General features: G+C 36.1%; 1 protein-coding gene across 5 annotated transcripts in view; it reads right to left on the bottom strand.

Moving 5' to 3' along the window:
* Positions 1 to 24,222, bottom strand: part of SBF2 (SET binding factor 2) — a 256,714-nt gene that overhangs the window by 65,477 nt on the left and 167,015 nt on the right. For all 5 annotated transcript variants that reach the window (XM_069857573.1, XM_069857575.1, XM_069857577.1 and 2 more), the window contains exon 17: positions 2,333 to 2,401. In XM_069857573.1, coding sequence (XP_069713674.1) covers positions 2,333 to 2,401 — 69 coding nt within the window. The remainder of the gene's footprint in view (positions 1 to 2,332; positions 2,402 to 24,222) is intronic.

The following is a 24,222-nucleotide window of genomic DNA, read 5'->3' as shown; positions in this document are numbered from 1 at the left end:
GAAGTACATGCATGTTTGCACATGTGTGTGTGTGTTCAAACCACACTGTATATGGCAATTAAATAAAATTGACAAGCAGCTCCCCAGAAAAGACCATGACACAGTTTGATAGTGCACACATAACGGTTTTCCTGAAGGTATTTTAGTGAAAAACAAATAGACCCCCAAATGACTTTAATTTTAGTTTGTACATTCCTCTGGACTTATCAGAGACAGAAAAGCAATATGCTGTGTTAAGCAACAAAACTTTAATCATCTTAAGATTTGGTAAAGGGAAACCCCAAGAAAAGAGAATTTATAAACTATTAATACATTAGAAAGCAGGAAGCTCAAGGGAGAAAAGTAAAGCAGCAGGATTTGATATTATTTCTCCCCGAAACAGGGGAAGAGGAACGTTACTTAACTCCAGAGCAGGAATCCCTCTGAAGGGTTACAGAGATGTTAATATGATGGAAAAAAAGTCACCCATTTTCCTTAATTTAAGGATACTGATGCAGAACATTGTTCCTACACAGGTTCGTGCCAGGTAGAACAGCTTCATTCTAGTCTAAGATACAATTTTGAAAACCTCTAGAGAAGCTGAAAAATGCTCCAAAAAGTTTCATTTTTGCTCAAATTCCAGCAGAACTTTAAACTGTTAATCTTAATTTTAACTGATTGCTACAAACTGATCTTGTGTTCCGAACAACACATCAGTTTGTGTTTAGTATGAACATTTTTATATCAAAATAAATATTTTTGCCAAAGAACTGTATCTAATGGGACATACCAAAGGGGGCCATCAATGAACCTGAGAATTAGATCTGGGAAAAACAAAATTCTTTTTCTATTATGCATTAACAGCTGGCCTTTGCAAGTTAACAGTCAGGTTACTTTAATTTTAATTCAGGTCTGGAACATAAAAAAATCCCTTACATCCGGGGGACTCACAGTTTCCTGAGTATACAGCTTCAGAATTAAACAGTACGTATGGGACTAGGTTGTTACACAAAAGATTCCAGAGAATATTTTGTGAGACAAATGGTTTGAGATCTAGGTAATTCTACCAAAAATACAAGTGTATAGAAGAAATTACTTATAGAAATTGTATATTCAATACAGCTTTTTGCTCTCCTTGATTGTGAAATTAAAACTTATTTAAGCTTATTTCAACACTCATGATATTCCATACAATAAGAAGCATTTATTTTACTGCTTCTCCCCTCCCCCCTCCCTTTCAAATTTTACCAAATGAGGAATCTAACCGAACTGCTACAATATGCCCAAAATACTCTCTATAGCTCTCAAGGTAAAGAGCCATGTGGCCTTTCTTGGCCATTTCTAGTGGAACTGAAATCAGAAAATAAAAGAAAACTAAGGTTAATCTTTCGTCATAATACAAGATTTATGTAGTAGCTTATGGTTGCAAAAACCTTAAGTTTTTATTCAGCTAAAACAGGAATCTCTTTGCATTTTCTTTATGGCTACTCATAAATGCCTCATTCACCATCTGAAGGATGGAAGGTTATATTTTTCTTAATTTATATCACATTATTAATGTCCAACTAGACTGTTGGCAGTAATCGCTATTTTGCAGTATCATGACACACCGGTTGCCCATGATTAAACACTTATTTCCCAAACGGTGTTGTTTAACAACATGCACATTAAACAAAGATTATTTAATATTACAAGCAAGTCTTTTTATGTCCTCAGATACGTGCATCTGAAAAAGTGACACTTGAGCTAACCAGCACTGGTGAAAATGCTACTGTATGTTCTGTCGACATTCTACTTTTGAAATAATTGCTCGCAGACTTCGCATTATTTACACTTTCAGATTTACTATAATATTTTATCACTTTGAAACACTATGTAAAAGAAGAAAAGAAAAGCAACATAAAGAATAGAAAACAAATACACAATTAAAACAAGTCATTCATAATAGTCTCAAAAATTAAAAACTAAACAGATTAAAAACCTGACATGTACTTTTTGCCAATGTTTAGCAAGCCAAATAAAACAAAAAAGTACTCCAACCAACAGTTTTTACACAATAACACCAGAAATTATTATTTTCAGTTATTTCTGTATCTAGTTCTAATTCAGTGATAATTCTCTACTTCAGCATATAAGCTTAAATTCTGGATAAATTTATCATAATTATCATCACCCAATATCAATAAGTGCAATTCTGAGACATGTCTATAACAGTCTATTAAAGACTTCCATGACATCAATCAATTTTAGAATGAACTTTCCTACCTAACATGTATCTCCTGTCATCGCTTTCTTCATTTTAACTTAATGTCAAAAAATCACAAAATAGCAGTGGTTTTCAATAAAATCTTACCCTATAAAAAGCAGTAGTCAGGGGTAGCAATGCTGCAGCGATGCTGTACTCTTCTGAAGATGAACAATCCTTGAAGAAAAACAGACAAAGAAAATAAGTGAAACTGTTTTCAATGTTATGCATTATTGTTTTCTGCCTTATGGAGTCGCTTTGATATCCTTCCTGCACACAATGTAACTTTAATCACTTGATATCATATAAGAATAACACACATTCACTTGTGTGCATGTGTATGTACACATACATATCTTCCCTTGATTTATATTAGATAGGTATTGCTATGATTTTTCCTATTTAAGGAATTTATTAGGAGCTTTCTCACTCCCATGTCTGAAATATTATTTCATCACCATAGTTTACGTATAAAAAGGAAAGTATTCTTCATTTAGGGAACAATAAAAAGGTAGCTTGTTTTCATTTGGGTCAACAGCAAATCTGACTAAAATGGAAGTGATGTGATGACCAAAGAATGTACTTTCAAAGAGTTTACACAAAGAAGTTGACATTTATTTAATATGAAATAATCACCTCCACAGGCTCTACAAAAAATTTGGCACAAGGTTAACTTGAAAAGAAGATGAAAATCCATTCTCTTCAGTCTCGGGATGCCTCATTCAACAGCCATGTGTGTCATTCATATCTATCTAGGTTTCTAGGCTGAAAAGGCTATGCCAAAGTAAATCAACTGGTAATTGCACTGATGAAAATAGTGATTTTATTACAGAACTCTTTTAAAAGAAACCAGAATTGGAATGCAACTTAATATTTAAAAAACCAAGCTACTTGAATTTTTGAGACTTTTTAAAAAACAGAAAAAAAATACTCTTACAAGAGTCAAAAAAGATACTTTTTTTTAAAACTGACTACAGTTTTTTCACTAGCTCTTTTTGCCAAAACTGAAAAGCACAATAACACACACAATTCTAACTAGATAAGCATAACACCATCGTGCCCCTGGATGCTGATGAATGGCAAAATGTTTCCTTTTGAACAATTAATTTCAATATTTTTAACATTCATCTTACAACAGGCACCCTTCAACTCAAAGCACACTCCTATTAACTGTCTACAACATCTGACCGAAATCCAAAATTTAAATATGTCAAGTGTTCCTCTGCCAGACTTCTCATTTATGTCTTCATCTCATCACATCAGAGTTCTCTAAAACACAGCACCTAGCAAAAACATGGCACCAGTCAACTGTGATAGCAGAAACAAGTGATTATGGACTGCAGGTTTAAAACAACAGACCAAAAAAACCTCATTACAAGACTCTTTTGCTTCTTTTTCAGGTTTTATCCTTTGTGATTTTCCAATAACAAATACTCCATCTTCTACTACTTTAATCAAGCTCACCTAAACAGAATACCAATATCCACAGAGTTAAATACAGTGGCATTTAGTAAACTACTTATATATGTATATTGAAAAGGTGTACAACAAGCTCGTAAATGTGAAGCTTTATTTCTGCAGAGTTACTGAAGGATTCAACATATCTAAATGTACATGAATGCACGTACAGTAACTGGGCATGGAAATGGAAAACAAAAGGTGTGCAAGTGCTCACACCTCATAACACATTCCAATCTGGTAGAAGAAAACAGTAAGAAAAGTGAACACTGAGACACTAAATATATGTTTTAATGATGTCTTTCAGTATTGCAATGTATATAAAAAACCAAACTGGTTTGTAAGATGTCAGAACAGTAAGACTGAAGGACATAGCCTCAGCTGGTTTTCATTTTCAATTTCTGCATTATTTCCTATTGTTATCCATACCCTTAACCCCCATTTGGAATTTAGTATATATTAGTACTTTAATATAAAGATATGATAAATATCATTAGCATTTTTTCACTTAATCAGAAAACTTTCCATTTAAAATGAGACTTTACAACTGTTAGGAATGCTCAATTGTTTTCAAAGAAATGTATATCTTATTTCTGTACGTGCTTATTTATAAGTAGGTATAAAATGATCCATCCTCATTGTTTCAAGCTTTCTACCTAATCCCTTAGCTCAAATTATTTGTAAGATTTTTGGCTTTTACCCAAAATACACTAAAAATATCTTTATAAAAACTGAACAATGTATCTTTACCTAGAGAACATTCAATACTCCAAGAGCTAACATATGTCTTAAAGATATATATCATCGCCACATAAACACAACAGTATATTATTTTTCCATTCCTTTTTGCAAGTATGAAATTCTCCACATATTCTATGTCAGCATTAAAATCCCCTGGACTTGTAATATAGAGGTATTATCTACGTATTCTTTCCCTTCTCCAGCACGTGACAAGAGATGCAAAAATTATCTCAGTTAGGAATAAGCTATAATACTGTTGTTTTAAGAATAGTAAAGTTAATTAAATATCTATCTGCTTTGTAACTGCACAACAGAATGCCCTGGCTAAGAGATGTTGCACTAAAATCTTAGCTTCTCAATTTTACAGGCAAACCAAAGTACTGGAAATGTCATATATGTATTCTATGCTAATAATTTAGACTCCTGAAACAAAGCAATCCAGCTGCCTGGATATATAATATAAATATAAATACATTATAACATAACATCTTTACTAACTGTGAAAAATCTCTCTTACTACTGCTACAGAAGTACAGAAATCAAATACCATAAAATAATTAAATAATAAAAACAAATGTCTAATGACAGTGAAATGTGGACTTTCACCATGCCACATTCAGGTACTGCTTTGAATTTGTGCCTAACTGAACGAAGACCTGGTACATTATTCTGGCCATACTGATCACATATTCAGATAGTGGATGAACTCTGTAGCAGACTGGAAATATTACAGTAATTCATGTACATTTACAATAGTTTTGCTAAACTAAATTGACAAGTGAATAACAAAATAGGTATCTTTTTCTTTATATTGCTTACTTTGATAATACATGTGGCTCTCTATGTTCTGCTCAGTTTACATATGCCGCAAAATTTCTGTGGCTAGATATTGTCATTACAAGGCAGAACTGACAGCTAGAAGTTACAGATTCTGACTGCTTGGATGTATGCATGGGACTGCTGGTGTCTGATGATGGCTTTGGAAGCTGGTAGGTAGCTTAGACTTCCAGTACTGGAGAGGAGAGGTAACTCTTCTCCGTATTCCTAACTTCAGAGCAAGCACTGACATTGACATCTGTTTGGAAAACATGGTGTTGTATGTCATCATTAAGTTGAGATGCCCTTCACAATCTGATCCTAGTGATGAACAGCTAAGAAAAGCCACCCTGGGTAAAGGCACCTCCTTGATCTGCACTGGAGGTGCACGCCCAGATTCAATAAAGCCCTTAAGCACCCTCTGATGTTGCACAGACTACAAAAGCAAGCTGAAGGCACTGATGCACAGTGGCAGTTAAACACAAGCTTACATACCTTCCTGAACACGCTGCAGTAAATGACAACTGATACTTAGGGATTTCTGCTTTATCTTGGGCACATGATAAAAATCTGAGAGAGAGATGTTAAATATCTGATAATACTTGGAGTGCAATTTTATTTTTAAATCAATCTTGATAGTCTGTCTTATTAATTGACAGCTGATACAGTACGTTTCACGTGTTAAAACCACATTCTGTGTTGGGCAGTAAGCTTTTCAAGCAGACACCACGTTTTTAATAATCTACAGAAATCTGAGAATGCTGAAAACCTGGGACTCACTGTCGCTTTACATTCAGCAGCACTATAAATAAACGGAATTAACTGCAGGCCTGACTATCACATGAAATTAATCTAATATGCAGTGAATGCACTCAAACTAAAAAGCTAAATAAGGCAGCTCTTGCTCCATGCTTTCTGGCAGTACAGTATGATGCATGTATGCTCTATTAAAAATACTGCTAAAGTAGCCTTCAATGCTGTATCATTCCTCTTGAGAAATATTGAGTGCTCTCAATTTTCATGAAGACCATGAGCATTCATCACCGTGTAGGACTAAGCTCATAATGAATCAAGAAAAGTATGCCAGAAACTTTGGAGTCATTTGTGTTTTGTAACCATAAACTATACGCAGTACATTGGCTACAAATTATAGACAAAATATTCCTTCCAAATTCAACAGATTATTTCAGTGGCACCTGGATTTAACCCTTATGGTTACAGATATATTATGTGGGCAGAGTTTTACTGAATCACAGAATTTTTACTGTTGATGCCTTTTATATTTTGGAAACCTAGACTGTCAAACACGACTATTCTTTTTATCTTAACTAGTAAGGGAATTCAGCAATACAGTTTAGAAAAAATGTTCTGTTTGTTTAAAAGGAACAGGGATTCGCCACGTAAAACTGCAAAAATTCAAAGCTAGAATTAAATTTTGATGAGCTGATTTTAGAAAAATCCTTAACTTTCATTATATAAACTGAATAAAGTTCATGCATCCATATAAAATACAATGTTAAGGCAATCAAACTATTAAAAATGATAGTTTGTATCAAAGAAAACCTATTACATGTTAATCAAAGTGATGACCAACATCCTTTAAGTTCAACCTCAGCAGAGTTAAAAATCCAAGTAAACAAACAGACAAATTAAAAATTTACTCATTAGATCTAATATAATTAAATGTTGCCCTGAAAGGTGAAAAAACCCATAGTTGTATTTGGAATTTCCAATGTAACTTTTAAAAGTATTTAAACTACTATTTTTAACTCAACAGATAAAGCCATCATCTGGAGCAACAGCGAAAATGACATATTTTGCTGGAATAAATGCCATATGACACTAGTTACTTAAATTGCTTCTTATTAATAGCGTATCATTAACTTCAAAAAAAATTTTGGAACCTTTATATTGAAGTCATAAACAATTTTTTTTTCTCAGTGCAAATTAATGCAGTTACTTTCTTTCTAAAATAAATACACAGTTCTGCCTAGTGAAGTTAACATCACTGCTGCCTGTTGCTTTGCTTCATAATGGGATCCAAGTTTTCTAATTTTAATGTTGCCAAAGGTGAAATCAAACCCTATTAAGACAGGTACAATTTTGTTAAATGCAAGTCTTCTGGGACTTGAGAAACAGGGTGGAAGAAAGACACACATAAGAGGCCCAGACAGGTGACCACCTGTGGACTTATCTATCAGCAGAACTGCAAGAACACACTCAAAACTTGAAAGATACTGCCTTATGTACTTCTCATTACTTTTAAAACTTCTCACTTTCATAAGCTGTAATTCAACACAAAGTCCATATCAGACAGACTTCACCTGCGTTCTGAATTATGCCAGACTTTCTTCATCATCCACTATTACATCACAGAGAGACTGCCATGTGCTCATACGAGTGCCAATCCAGAAGACAAAGGAACTGCACCCAACCCAGAAGAATCCTCACCAATTAGTTTTGACTTTGTGGTCTTCCTGCCTGAGTAGAAGCTTTCATAATGACCGTTTTGTTAAGGAATCTATCGTGTCACCAACAGAATGAAATATGCTGTAGGCCTGCCATTCCAGGTAACGGCAGATCCACTTCCATTTTAGAAGGAATTTGCTTCCTGAAGAGTTTCACACTTGTCTTTATCTGTCCCTGAATTCTCAAAGGTCTGTCTGTCATTGTAACATAGTGGTATAAGGGACAGAATTTATCTGATGCAATTTAGATGGAACTACACAAGCACATAAAGATAATTGATTGTTAAGTGCCCTTTTGCTTTACTCTGCACTTTCACAAGTTAATAAATGCAGCACAATTTCTCCACGCAGCTCCATTGTACTTCTGATCTCGCAGTAAGCCAGAAGAAGCAACAACATTTTACTCAAAGAAAAGCTGTAGAGTTCCCCCCTCCCTTCTTTCTCAATAAATATATTTCCGTCTAGGGTTCAGATTAGTCATTTCCCTCCTCTTTGTAACAAATTATGTTTAGGAAATCAAGAACCCCAATTTTTATGTGCATAAATTACGCATTCTTCACTGTATTTTTACTGTACCCCAAAAGCGTAAAAACATTTAACTTTTTTTGCAAGATACTGATAAACACAAGAATGCCATCCCTTGCGTCTGAGCACATCTGAGTTTCTTTAGCAGAAATGCCATGCATGTTTCTGAATACTGTCATGAGGCCCATGGCAATAAAGTTCAACATACTCAGGCTGTAATCTTCTCCCAAGGAAATGGTTGGGATGCCAAGATGCCTTTTGACTTTTATTTCACAGCAGGGCTTCATTCACAGTGACTCTGTCCAAACCTTAAACTACACCAGCTGTGATACAAGGTCCTGCACAGTAATTTGTAAAAAGTATTTGACAAACAACATTCAAATGATAGAATACATTGTAATCCATGACAAAACAGTGATCAATATCCATTAACTACTCAGTTGGAAAACGGTGATTAATTTATAATATATCTACAGACTGCAGAGTGCTCCTTAAGCCCTGGTAGACCAAAGCACTTATGCAGTATAAATACAGGATACTTAGAAAATCACTTTACAGACAGCCTGGTTAATTGAGTTAAGGAACAACAGAAAAAATGAGAACTATTACAATATTCCAGTCCAGCCTGTGAGCTAATCAGTACACAGCACACTTTCTTGTGCATTCTAGCATTCTTTTGGCGCACATCAGCATCTCTTCTCCTTACAAGCAAAGTATTATAAGCAAAGTAAAAAACTTTCACAGAATCACTAGGTTGGAAAAGACGCACCGGATCATCGAGCCCAACCATTCCTATCAATCACTAAACCATGCCCCTCAGCACCTCGTCCGTCCATCTTTTAAACACCTCCAGGGAAGGTGACTCAACCACCTCACCGGGCAGCCTCTGCCAGTGCCCAATGACCCTTTCTGTGAGAAATTTCTTTCTGATGTCCAGCCTGAACCTCCCCTGGTGCAGCTTGAGGCCATTCCCTCTTGTCCTGTCCCCTGTCATTTGGCAGAAGAGGCCAGTTCCCTCCTCTGTACAACCTCCTTTCAGGTAGTTATAGAGAGCAATAAGGTCTCCCCTCCCCTTTCAAATACATAAGAATACATTCATCTTGCTTAATTTAACTTTACTGTTCTGTAATTTTATATGATTTTCTAGTCCCATATATTTGCAATAAAAATGCATCACATCAACAATGCACATTCCATAAAATTTTTACAACATAACAAGAAGTAACACCTTTTAAAAAATATTAGATTTCCACAGCTACGTAAAGTGATTCACTGAGGTAAACTATTTTTTTGCATTCTTTTAGAAGATATTTGTTGGATAGAAGTGCAATTTTACATCTACCTTCTGAAATCCAAAGAGTAGATGCTCAGCTCAAATCAATTACCAAAAGATTCTGGGTCTGCAGTTCACTAGAGAGAAATTGAACAAACAATGGCTAATGAAATGTAACTTGGAAGGGTCACTGAAAACTTTCCATTGAATAGCATGTGGTGGCAAAATATTTTTTAATTTATGCTAAAAGCCCTCACTGACATCATCTTAGAAAAGAGAACTTCTAAACCCCAAAGTTTTCCCCTTGTGAGAGTTAGCATCTTATACGTACCTTGTCAATTACAACTGATTTTCTGGGGAAACAGTAATAAAACCTTCGGCAACATCTCAAAGGTGGCAAGGAACTGGCTCAGGGGATCTACAGGCTGGACTGTACTGAGTTCTCACAGAAGGCATTTCCAGACATATGAAGAACAATAAAGTCATTGAGAACAGAAAGCACAGGCTAAACGAGGGAATATGGATCGACCTCTACAATGAAATAACAAGCTGTGTAGCTGAGGAAAGAGCAGCATGTCTTGTTTACCTTGGCTTTGACAGGGCTTTTGACACAGGCTCCTTTGCTATGCTTGTAGGCAAGCTGGGGAGGTACAGGCTAAATGAAAGAGTGGAAAACTGATTGCACTGTCAGACTCAAAAGACAGTGGTGAATAGGTCCAAGTTGAACAGGCAGGTTTATGAATCATGTTTTCAGGGGTTGATACTGTGGGCAAATGCCCCCTCACATTTTCCTCAACAACTTGGAAAATGGTATAAAATGCATCCTCAGCAAATATCTGGATGGCACTAGATCTGAGGGAGTGGGAGATACACTGGAGGGCAGGACTAAGGGGCATCATAGCTTGTAAAAAGCAGACTAACAAGAACCTCCTGAACTTCCATGAAGACAAATTCTAAGTTCTGCTCAAGGGAAAGGGGTAACTGCATGTAAAAACATAAGCTACATAGGGAGAACATCTGGAAACATGGGCTGCTATATATGTCAAACAAAGACTCTGCCCTAAAATTCAGGAAAAAAAAAGTGCAAAATGAGCTACCCTGTTTTGTTGCTGTTTGTAGATATCGGCAAACTCTGTAGAGTACAGATTCCTCTGAGGAATCAGTAAGACTGATACTATTGCAGTTGAATTGAAGAGGCAGGCAGCACAAGAGGAAATGGAAATACTGTGAATTACCTTGATGCTAGGAAAAAAAACCCCACAAGAACAGCAAAAGGCAGAAGCAGTGAACAGATTTACGGTACTGATAAAAGTTTCTCAAAGAAATGCATGAGGTAAAGAGTAAATAATTGGAAACAATGATAAGACTGATGGGAGAAAGGAGGGGGAAGAATACCTTGTACCAAGTCGAAAATGTTAAAAGCTTTAGTTTGACTAAGAGACACACTCACAGGAGGGGCAAAAGAACAAAACAATTAGAGAGTTTAAGGATCTTATCCAAGAGACAGAACCTATCAAGAGAATACAGAACTGAAAGACGACCAGAAGAACTAACTAAGTATACAAATGCAAAACAGCACAGATAAAAATTATTGGAGAGAAAGCTGATGCCAATGGTTTGGGTTTTTTTAAAAATAAAATATATATACACCAAATGCATCCATAGGGTTCTGACAGGTGCTCCTGTGAACTCAAGTACACGTTTGTGTGTATGCAACACTGCCTCTGGGAGACGCATTTTTCACAAACTGCCAGAAGTGGAGTCTCTCTTCAATACGTATTTGACATGTTGTTGCTGGACAGCTTCAGTTTGTCTACGCCAACCTTGATAGTACTGAGTGGCTTTGCTACAGTTTTGGCAGAGGCACCAGTTAGCCTGTGTACAGCTGTACCAAAGGACAGCAAGAACGACAATGACCAGCTGCTTCTGGAAGAAGTTTTCTTGGATCAGCCTTGTTGGTGCAGCTCCATTTCTGGATTCATGAAACAAGTGTCAGCTGCTACAAGAGGATATTTCTAGGATGACCTGCTATGACTGCAAAATTTCAAAGATGACAAAGAGGGGGGCTCTGTGCTTCTATTTGATGTAATTCTGCTTATTACAAGTTGTGGAGAATTCAGCCAGCAAGGGCTTTTCCATTCTTAAGGGAAAATGAAACATTGTATTAGTTGCACTGGTGAATCTCACTGAACCTTAAATCCCTTGTTGCCAACCCCACTGCCAGAACTCTCCATTCCTTAATAGACTGGAATGTAAATTTTCTGTTATGTTTCAAAAAGTAGCTGCAGTTTTAACAACCTTAATGCAAGTTCCTGTACAAGCTGCTTAATTGTAAAACCAGCCTTGTAACAACATCAGAATAGGCTCATTCCACATCATGAAAAAATCATGCCACCAAAGCCATTATCAGAAATATCCCATTTTTCTGGAGAAAAGACTCCCAGCAAATTCAGGTTTATAACCCTGACTGATACAGTCCTTTAAGGGATAAATGTTTCATAGAAAAGAATACCTAAACCGAATTTGGGAAACCGAAATTGTGTGTTTTAGACCAGTGTCCATCTTGATTAAAGCATCAAATCTGTGTGACAAAGGAAGAATGTTGTCGCAAAACCTGGAAAGCCCAAGAGATTGAGAGACTTCAAAAGCTGTTTGATTTAGCAAAGTTCTCCCTCCAAGATAACATTCGTCACTGAAATACATACATTCTACTACAAATATTTAAGCTATGGAAAAGAAAAGTTAGAAAAATATAGTATTTTTATTTAACTTAATGTGAAGTATTTTAGGTGTTCAGATTGTACTTTGCAGTGCATGGGCTGCAGATTCTTTCTTATGGATACAGATTTTATTTGAAATTTTACACCCATATGGTTCAATACTACAAGTATGATAAGTGCATGTGAGATTTGAGAACTGTTTCTTATGAAACTTTTATTAAAAGTTCATTTCTTTAATGTTAATAAAGTGTTGTTTTTTGAAGAACACAAATGAAAACTAGTATGAAATAGACTTTGTAAGAGATAAAGACAACAGAAGAAACAGTAAAATGATTAGGGATACAATTTAGCAGTGGACAGGTACGGTTGGAGTCGATGATCTCAAAGGTCTCTTCCAACCTCATGATTCTATGATTTTGAACTAGCAATACTAAAACAATCCCTTGACTCTTTCAGCCTTTGACCTTGTTGTATTGGTACTTGTCTCTGGAACTCTCAAATGGCTCCAGGAAATCTAAAGGTTAGAATTCCAGGAAATAACTCCCCTCCAGCCTCAGTTACAGAAGGGAAAAAGTAAGCTTCCAAAACGTACTGGTTTGTCATCTAGTTTGGTGTCCTTGAAACAAATTCTCATTCTCGGTCAAAACAGTTCTGCAGCACAAACACTACTAGAGGAAAGAAGAAATCCTTGAGCTTGCTGTGTGGATCAGAGAAGCAGAAGTGCAGCAGGGAACTTTGCCGTAGCAGTGCCTTTCAGCAAAACTGTTTCTTTAAATCAAATTCTAAGAAATCTTGGTATGACCCTTTTCTGTTCCATAACCTTCTAAATCACTGCTAGTAATAACATCCAGCCAACTAACCACAGAGAAAGCCTCTTTGTCAGTTTTTGGGTTGCCAGTTAATCCATTTAAAAGCCTGACAGATGTTCTCTTGGGCTATCTGATCTTCCTTCTTGAGAATTTTACTCCGAACACCTTTCGGCTTTGTTCTTACCTTCTTGAAATTATAGGGAAAAATGCAGAATGGGGAGTTCTGCTATGGAAGTGCAGTAAATGGCAATGAAAATATTCATAAAGCTAATTTCAGGCAAAGTGAAATATTAGTGAAGTACTAAGTCCCAACTGCACTCATACTGTTTTTAATTCCTTCCACGCAATTCATATTTGGAGCTTTCAGAAGGATGAGTTAGAGTGCAATAGCTGAAAAAAGTGTGGGTATTGAAAACAAAAAGTGAGACGTTTACACATTAGCAATTGCTTTGGCATTCTAAAAACATCAAGACTCCAGTTCCCAAGAATGCAGTAGCAAATTACCAGATGAGTGCAGTACAGATTTCTGAAAATCTACAGGTAATGTCTGGGCAGCATGGTATTATTTAGTGTGTATACTGAATGAAATACATTTTACCCGCATGAGATGTGAACCATGTGCAATAAATACAAATGCAATGACTCAAAAGATAAATATTCATAATCTGTATCTCCTCCTAACAAGAAATATTGACCAGATATCCTGATATATTTTACCATCTTCTAAGTCCTTGTATCTTAACTGCAGTTCTAAGTAGCGAAGAAATCCTTAGGCTTTCAGGAAGACCTCCACTATCCGAGCTGACATGAATCCCACAGTTCCCAATGCCTTCCCTTTCATTACCAATACTTGTGTCTCTTGTTTACATTTTGCCCAAGTTCCTTATGCTTCTGAAATTTTGGCTCTTGTTCTTTGCTAAGGAGATTTAAGAGTGTAGCTTTTGATTCCGTACTGTGAGATAACCTGCTAGGTGATCTTTGTCAACCATTTAATATAAATAATACTCTTATTTACTGGCCTTCTTCTTTTAACCTTTTTCTCTCCACAGAAGTTAATAAATGATACAGTTCTGGGATTTTTATATTAATACATAGAGAGATACGCAAGCACAGCACAATGCTGCTGCGTAGTATACTGATGCCCATTTGTGGAGTGAGACGCACGAATGCGATGATGCAGCAGCATATAGGAAGAGTAGTGAAACACAGTCCAAGCTGCTCCTGAGAGCACATGTAAGTACAAACAGCTTAAGTCAGCCTGGAAGGACGCCAAACACACAGCATGGCACTTGTAGCAGTACCACCATGTCCCTCTGAATGAAGGTACATGTGCTGAGCAGCAAACCTGTCGCATTTTCAATGAGACACAGAAAATAAGCTATCTTGCCAGGTAATGTATCCCAAGAATTTGATTGTGTGAAATCATTTTGATGCTCCACAGCTAAGTAGAGGACTAATAATAGCTTCCTCCCTCTGAGCAGACAAACATCTTCTGTCACTCTTTCACAAACATTACATATACTATATATAGTCAAAAATATATCCCACCATTTTGCATTCACAGTTCAATCTGCAATTGATCTACTCTATTATATGAATGCTAATGGATTAATAAATTCAATTCATAAATAATTACATTAGCCTGACTTTTCTCCAAAACAACTTTTCTCCTTTCTCCACCCCCTCTGCAATGATTGAATTTTAAACCAGATTACAGTATTTTCATTTAACTCTATAGCTGGGAATAGCTGCATGATAGTAGCCTGCTAATATTGTATTTTTATAACAATAAAGGGAAAATTAAGTATTTTTCTCCTACAATAGCTCATCCTAAACATTTATGTTTAGTTTTGAAACAAATAAAATGCTGACTGACAGGCATGAGAAATTTACCTTGTAAGGGAAAATTGTGATGAGATTTACTATATTAAATAAAGGTATACGTCTAATAGCTAGATACAGTTGCTGCCTCAAGAAATATGTTAAAACTGAAACATTTTTATAAATTTAGAATGCAAAGATAAGTAGGTCTTACTTTTTGGTGACAATTTACTGAGCATCTGGTATGCAACTACGAAAATATTTTCAAAAGAATTCACCATTGCCTTTGCAGTATCGGATATTTTTTCTGACAGATAAGTGTCAGCCAAGATTCACCATTGCTGTAAGAATAACATGGAGGTGCTGCACATCTGATTTTGATGAAAATCTCTAGAAAATACCTTGTCATTAAATGCTGGACCAAAATTCTTTATCTTCATCCTGAATGAGTTAAGTAGAGAGATACACTATGTGTTGGATTTTTATTCTGTTGCATTTTAATAATGGCATCACTACAGCCAGTATGCAACAAAATAAGGATTATCCTATCTCATCTTATCACAGTAATGAACTTAGCAAGATCAACACACGAATGGCAGCTTTTGTACGCCTAAAATAAAATGATTACTTCATTTGGGCACACACACAGTTAGCGAAAAAATAAATTTGAAGATAAAGTACTCAGAAAAGGCATATTACCTGCCAATTTTTACTAGCATAACAGTAATCACTGAAGTGATAAAGGAAATGTATATGATAATACTGATAATCCTAGAAGATCACAGCGGAGTCTACAGTACTGAAACAATAGTGTCTCAAATGAATACATGAAGAAATATTAAATCAAGGAAACATCTCTTAGTTGAACTGCAGAAAGTGTCAAAACATCAGATTTCCAGACACATCTTTTACTGACGTATGATTTCCTGATAACTATTTTGTAATAAAGATTAGGAAAGTTGGTTGTGTGTCATGAAGAAAAAAAAAATAACCAGTTGGACAAATCACTATAGAGTGATGGTAAAATATATGCAAGGAATTTAATGTTAGCTAAAAAATGATTGCCAAAGGATTACTACAAAACACAGTGAAAAGAATGCAGAGAATAATAAAAAAGAGACCAAGAAAGCACAGAGAACATCACTTCAGCTGCTTCCAGGGGCATCTGTTCTGAACTGAAAGCTGCATGCTGATTAGGAAAAGAAAAACATCGACATTTTTTGATAGGTATTAAATGCTGCTAATCCCTACAGGTCGTGTATACCTTGCTAACTAAAATTCTTTTTTGAATAAGTACTTCAGCTGTTATTTTCAAGAAAGTTACATATTCATTCAAAACTGTCATAGAACCAAACTTTACAGTGGGATAGCACAAGCTAAAGGTTTCTGCACTAGATATTAAGTTCATGATCAAATGCTGATTTAGTCATTTCAGTAATTTTTTTGAAGTCTTTCTTCAGGAAATTTTTTATTGGAGAATTTTCAAAGTATTTAGGTTATAACTTAAAATTACTTCAATGAAAATGAATTCATTAACAATTTCTTCCTTATTAGATTGTTGCCTGAGTAGCCAAAGTTTTTTCATCACTAACATGAAGATTACAGGTTCCACCAGAATTTCAACTACCTCCAAGGACGTCTAAGAGCACTTTCTTTTTACTGACTAGAAAACTGAGCTACACACTTGTTCATTTTATTTAAATAAATAATTACGTTTCAATTTTTAAAAGTAGACAGGAATAATTTTAGGGGATTTTAATTCTTTTGTTAAAATGGAAAAAATGGACCATAGACCGTTTACTAAGAGGTAACAGGGAACATATGACATTCCTTGTAATACTCTCCCTCTTAGCAAGCATCATTATTCATTTCTCTTCATGCATCCAAGAGCATATATTATCAGTAACTGAAACAAACGAAAAAAAAAATTGAAGTGTCATGGAAACAATGTGCACCAAGAAAATATGTTGATTTAAATTTGTTAAGCTTTACTTGGTTCAAGCTGACTTGGAAAAGAAGTCATTCCCCCCCCAGCAAGTCCTAATCCCCTTCTCCAAAAACAGTATATTTATGGAGACTGATAAAACCTGACTGAACAACATGTAACCTCAAAAATGTTTGTGGAATATTGAGAAAATTTCTGGCTGCAAAAACAGTCTTTGTAATGTATCCAAGAATCAGCAATTCTCCCCAGTTTTGATTACTCCTAGATCGTGATCCCAGATGAAATGATTTTAAATTAAGCTGTTGAAGAAAGTGAATGTATAAAAGAGATAACTGATATGCTCATATACACTAGTATACTATACCTGTTCTTACTTTTAAGCACAGAATACACTCAGATTTGAAGCCAGGGATGATCACTATTGATGGCACCCTGAGAAGACTTCAGGTAGGATCTTTCACCTTTCATAAGTTGATTTTTCATTAATAGATAATCATGGTTTGGAATAGTTAATTAAGGCTTGCTGGACTTTTAACCTTATCAGTTCTGATGTCTGCTGTTTTCATATGCATACTGTATCTTCAGTTTGAGATTAAAAATTGGACAGGACTGACAGAATTCAAATCATTGCTACGTGGTGTTCTTATATAAAATTATCCTGAAAAATTCTTTGCAACGAGCATGTGTAAAACATATGTGACAGTCTGAGCCCCTCTGTTAAAGTTTAGTTGAAATACAGATAATCAAAGAAGTGATTCTCATAATACCTGTCAGCATCCTGATTTGGATTTTCTCTGTAGCTGTGGTTTTCATGTTTTTATCCATGCAACACTGCTAGTCTACTGACTATGCCCAAGAGGTTGTGAAAAGTAGCAGAAAACCCCCAAGCCTACAGTCAGCAGAAGATGTTTTACACAGTCGCAGGCTCCGTAGGGGTGGAACCTAAATGGCCCAAATAGAGGCGATAACAGCCATCTGTCATAATCAAGTCAAGATCAAAGTCTACAACTTTCTTAAACATGTGTTAACATAACTGTAGCTGTGGCCTGTGGCTTTCAAACAGAGCCACATCAGGTTAGTAGTTCAACTACTCCCAAATGGCAAAGGCAAGTCTCCAAAGTAGTCCAATAAAATAAATATTTTCCTTCAAATTGTTTTTCACAAAAGCAATTATACCTTTTAACTTGATAATACATGCTAACTTCCAATGAAATCAATAGTCTAGAGTTTTGAATCTGGCCTGAAAACAATAAATTAAACGCCATTTTAGTCCACTGGCTTTGCGTACATTAACATTTTTTTCTCTTCTTATGAAGAAAAAAAATGTCTAAAACAACAACTTGTTTTGCCTCTGTACTAATAAAGAAAACATCAGTAAAGATTTTGCTTGGTTTCAGGGTGTGAACCCCACCTTCTGCTGGCACATAGAGAAGACACTGGTCAAAAAACACGTGGGTAGCATCCTATTTTGTCCATCTGTGAATCTAGGTTGTATTAATGCTAATGCTTTTGCACAAGTGGAAAACACAAAAGCATGCATGATATTTACAGAAACAAATTTTTGTGAGACTTGGAACTATGGGAAAATATATAAAATATTAGCAATTACATTAAAGTATTAAAAGTGATGAAAAATGAGAAGTTGTTAATTAAAATAATCAGCACTGTTGACTGTATGTACAATACACAAAACTCAGATGCCTGTGGTTGAGGGGTACATAAGGAAAAAGATGTGGATAAGGCAAAAGACGACATTTCTAACGAAAAATTGCTGAAAATCATAGCTACTTCACAGACCAGGTTGATTTAAAGTGTGTTATTATTGCTACAGTCAGAGTAAGAGATGATCTAGTAAGATACTTCATTCCATACACCTGGAAGGGACAGAGAATATGTCAGCTGAATGCAACTTACTTAGGTATAACAAAGGATATGCATAAGGTAAATTGATTTTTAATCAATTAACATTGAAAACTAATTAACAAATATGTTACAAGGTGTTCAACTGACTGAATTAATTTCATTGAAATAAATTGCCTTTTTCCTCAAAAGTCAAATAACCTAGATGGAAAACTAATTCTATTTGTACACTCACAAAAACTGTGAGAAATCTAGACTGTTCATTAGCAATTCAAATTTTAATTCCTACCTCGCAAATGGAGCTTTGGAGATTAAAGTTTAAGAATTAGAGGGAGAGGTGGGGAAAGAGGTTGGTAGATTTTTTGGTTTTGTTGATCGGGTTTTTTTATCTATAAACATTAGGCAAAGCTATTTTTAAATGCTTTGTTGGATCACTAGTTACCAAAGCCTGCGCCTAGACTGAGTACGAGGGGGAATTACTAAAAGTTAGCTTCACCATAGCATGCTTACATGGCATTTTCCCATGCATCCTAAAGAACAAATCATGCAAATAATAAATCTGGGCTACAATATTGAAAATTAATGTCAACAGCTGCAAGAATTTTATACGGTATATATAGATTGTCAAACATTCTTCTGTTTATTTTCTTTCTTTGTTTTCCATCTTTGTTTAATAACTTTGCATACTTTTTGTTTCAGTAACAGTAGAGGTAGTTCTGTTACTGTAAATAAATCTATTCTTACGCTTTTTCCCCCTAAAAATAATTTGAAAATGTCACGTGTGTTCACTAGTCTATGCTTTTCATATGAATGTATTTGTGAAAGTTTACACAAAACATTGACAAAACCCAGAACTGGCCTATGCTTTATGGTATTTATCTCCACATCACACTTCCATTTTTGAATAAAAGCTGCCAAGATTTCAATTGTTTAAACCAAGGGTTATGCAAACATTATGGAAACTGAATTATAAGAAGACTGAATATATTTTGATGTTCTTTCTGTTTTAGAAATGATTATGTGGAAAACAAAACATGATGATCTCAGCCACCCATTGGCAACTTTTATGCAAATTTATGCAAAATAAAACAGCTAAAACCAGATGATTTAATGAAATTTCTTACAGAAACAAGTGAGTATTCTATATGCCATATTTCTTCCTGCAAGTTAAGTACTGTCAGTGATCAAGGGAGCACATACCATGCTCACAGAGCACAGCAGCATTCCACTTCAGCTCCTTGGGTTAGGAGTTACATGAAGGGTCAAGTGCAGGGGGGAAGCACAGGGTAAGGCTACGTTAGATGGACAAACTCTTGCTCTTCATTTTAGTAATAAAAGACTAAACTAAAGCTAAACATGCATGTGCATATGGGGTGGCTATGAGAGATGTTCACTGAATGGGTAGGGTGCATCAATACTGTAAAATAATTAGTTACTTATTGTATACATACAATAATGCTTAGTACAGATTAAGTGCATGTACACACATCTAACAGTGTTCTACACAAGTCTATATGGAATTATGTACCTTTACTGAAATGCATATTATACACACACTTAAAACTTAATATAAAACCAAATTTCCCTGTGTTCCTCCCATATTTTCACTAAACAGAAAACTTGTTAAAACAGAAGTCACTGATTTCACGTAACTTTTTCTATTAGCAAGATGCCTACTCTTTCCAACATCAAAGACTTTTTTTTCACTACCTTTCAGCAGCCCACCTCTTTCACAGGCAGGCTAAAGAGCAGCTACACAGCAGCATACTAATTCCTAAACCAGACTCGAGTTTATTAACAGCAGCAAGTAGTGCACAAGCACATGTCTGCTTTTCATCAAGACAACCAAAAATATTTAGAACACAGAGTTATTAGGAACACTTGGCAACCACAAGGCCACAATTAACAGTAATGAACACTTAAGAGCAGTCAGAGCCTGCCATGTCAATGCTCCAAGAAGCTACATGGTTTCAATAAGATATCTCTGTGTGAGCAAACACACGCGAGCAATCCCTGCATTAACAGCAAATAATAGGAGGACTGAATAAAAGCAAGTTGCAGGAGATGGCCATTAAGAGTAAAGACTGCTCCTGCAGGCAAATGTCCCAGAGATCCTGCTGGGACAGGTGGGTTTGTACCACTCTCCTTAGCCCTGCCAGAGGCTAGTTGGTGTGATCCCCACATTCTGTGTCTGATGCTCTAGTGCTCATCTTTCTGTACAAAATGGTGTCACATTCTTATTTATCAATCTGTAAGCCAGATGACAACCTGATGGAAATCAATATAACCCAGACACAGAGCAGCTGTCTGCAAATTGAATACTACCACCCTATATTTTTTTCTAAAATGCCGACATCACTATGTAAATGCCATGCGAAATCTACTAAAATATGTTAAAAACTCTTCAAGATCATCACAGCTTTTAACATACCTATTTTTGATGCTGCTGTTTTCCTTCAGGGCCTTGATGTGAGTTGTGCAGCACCCATGTGAGGGTGTGACTGTGGCAGAGTGCTGTGGGGCACTGTGAGCTGGTCACAGCTGCACTTGGGAGTCCCAACAGGGAGCCCCGAAGCTGGAATCAGCCAGAGGAGCTGGTGGTGCTGCTGCTCACACGTATTTCTGCTTATCCTTGTATTAAAACTAATACCCTTCTATCACTTGACATTTGCAATAGAATATTTAGCACAGACTCTTAAAGCAAGGCTGAATCCTGCTCTGATAACTACACAGAAACAACAGTATCTTCAAACGCTGCGGTCTAGAAAACAAGTTATATCTATGGCCAGTTTTATCAGCAGAAAGGAGGACACCAGCACATTTTTATTCTGATGTTTTTGATCCTTCTTCAAGTTAGCAGCAAGAGATCTGGGGCAAACAAGGGGATGCCACGGAACCAGAGCCCTTGAAATGTATGTTCAAGATGCATGTTCATTCACATTCCAAATATGCCGCTCTGATCATAGCAGGATTTGGGGATTATTTTAAATTACTACTGAGTTTATATTATGTATATTTGCATATATATACTCCTCTATGCCTTGTGTATGCACATGTATATGTGTATATAGAAGGGAGGAGGCAGTGTGTGAACACATCACATGTTGGTGAGAAGCCGAGGGGGAGGGAGGTTGGAGGCTGATGTAGGTATGGACAGCACGTCTCATTACTGCTAATCCTCCCCATCTTCTTTCTTTATGTAACAGTCTCGTGCAATAGGTATGGAGGACAGGTCCAAGCAGAAGTCACAAACACTTTCAAATCACCAGAAGTACGGTTTCAGAAGTCAGTAAGGAAACAGCAGTTTAGTAAGCGCCTGGCCACACACGAACTCCTTTCTGAACATGTCTGCTGGTGCGTCACTGTGAAAAGTAGCTCCTCACTAAAACCACAGAGGCAGTTTAACTCAGTTTGAGACAATCAGCTTGGTGCCTGGACACACGTGCAGAAACAGCCAGTCAGCTCTCTGGGGAGACCACTCCACAAACAAATCACCGTAAGTGATGCAAAAAGTTATTCCTTGGACTCTGCCACCTCCACAGGGAGAGTCTTGGCCCAGAGAAGAACACCTATGGCCGTGTCAAGGTGGTCATCTCCCTTGATACCTGCAGCGTGGGCCGGTCTTCTAGCAGCACCAGTAATAAAGCTAAAAATTCTGCAGTACTGAATGACATATGTACATGGGATATCCCACAAAGAATCACAGAATTGCTGAGTTGGAAAAGACCCACAGGATCATTGATTCCAACCAAGAAAGAAATGTATTTTCTGGCTTTCCTACAAAGATGCCTGTGAATGGATTTTTTTCTTGGACTGTGTGGCCATTCAATGAGATGGGACGAGCATAACAGTATGCTCCTCAGTGCAAAGAAAGGAAAAATAAAAACAGATCAGCAATAAAATCTTTTACAATGTACTTCCATTTTCTTCCTAGAGAAACTGTGTGAGCCCCATAAGTTCAGCCATGTGCAATGATATTCTAGGATCCTGCCGTTTCTTGGGAAAGAGATGTCATCAGACAGATTCAGAAACAGTAGCTTCTCTTATTGAGCCCAGAACATAATTGGTGGACTCCTGAAAAGTCAGCAGGATGGAAAAACTGTCATTTCTACTTGTTGGGTAATAAACCATGGACCAGAGAAATGATAAGATATGCCCGTTTTGAGAAAAAAAAATCTGCAGTACAATATGGAATTAAATCTGGAACTTTCAAGTTCAAGCCTTAAAGACTAGAATCTTCTTTCTATTACCTAAATAATAACATGACTGTGTCTAGCAGGATTAAAAAGATCATATTGTTAAAAACTGATGAATTAACAGAATCCAGTGTGGCCCTATTAAACTCCCATGGTTTCTCTTCATGATATATTTCTATATTCTAAAATATCTTAAAATACTTGTTGTTCAAACTACTTCTTAAGAGTCTCTACTTCCAGGAACGCAAGTCAAACTGAGCAACAAAAGACAGGCCATGAAATAAAATTCTGAAAGGAGAGAAACCTACTATAAGCCTCCAAAATAAAAACATTCGGCAACATAGTTTGCAACATAAAATATGAGAAATGTTAGTTCATTTAACCTTTATATTGCCAAGAATTTGAATCATATGACACGCACACGGCTGATTTTCTCTTAGGAGTAATAAAATCTTTCTTGTTACTGGACAGTATTTGCAAACTTCTGAATTCTGAGAACTGACTGACAATTTTTAAACTTTATTACTTATCGAATGCCATTGTTTTTAATTTTGCATAATTTTTTTTTTTAAAAAACAGACTGTATGGTAAGTGACAGAAAGAAGCCCTTATTACATCAAAGCAATACAGAAGAGTCACAATTGAAATTCTAGAGGCAAAATTAATCAGTGCTATCTTTCATTTGCTCTTTGCCACTGCTAGAGAAGAGATGCTGCTCTAGATGTGGCTTTGCTTGTAATCTAATACAGGTTACATTTTTAATTTTGCCCTGGTTGCGATTAAGATTTCCTATAGTTGCTTTTCATACTGCATACTGTAAGTATACTTCTCGAATACTCAGCATACAATTGCCACTATGGAAAGCCCCAGTGATCTATTAGACATTATCTAAAGCACTAAAATGATGAATAATTTGTCTACTATTGAAGATACTCTCTCCATTTATACTTGTGCAACAAACACATATTCACATAGGCTTGACATTGGAGTAAACCAGGTCCTAAAATAGCACTGATGACTTTGTAGGTTCAGATTAAATCACACCATTAGAAGACCCCCACCCCTTTTCTGCACCTAAAGACCAGAATTTTCAAAGTATTTATATACTTAACAGTTTTGTGCACCTTGTTTGCATTCTAACCACATTTAGACAGAGCACTCCAAATGTCTGGGGCACACATGTTTTCCAATTTGACCCACATTTGCCAAATAAATGCATTAATATGCAGTTAGGCAATATTACTGACCAACATCTCACATAGGAAATGTTATATTGCAACATTGTCATTTTGGAGTTTTTCTTTTTACGCAAAAAGCTTTTATCTGTTCCAACTACCAAAGGAAGCTAGCTCACAGTCCTGCACTA

Source organism: Phaenicophaeus curvirostris, chromosome 5 (assembly GCF_032191515.1).
Source record: "Phaenicophaeus curvirostris isolate KB17595 chromosome 5, BPBGC_Pcur_1.0, whole genome shotgun sequence".
Classification (NCBI taxonomy): domain Eukaryota; kingdom Metazoa; phylum Chordata; class Aves; order Cuculiformes; family Cuculidae; genus Phaenicophaeus; species Phaenicophaeus curvirostris.
This window is presented reverse-complemented; position numbering and strand designations above follow the sequence as displayed.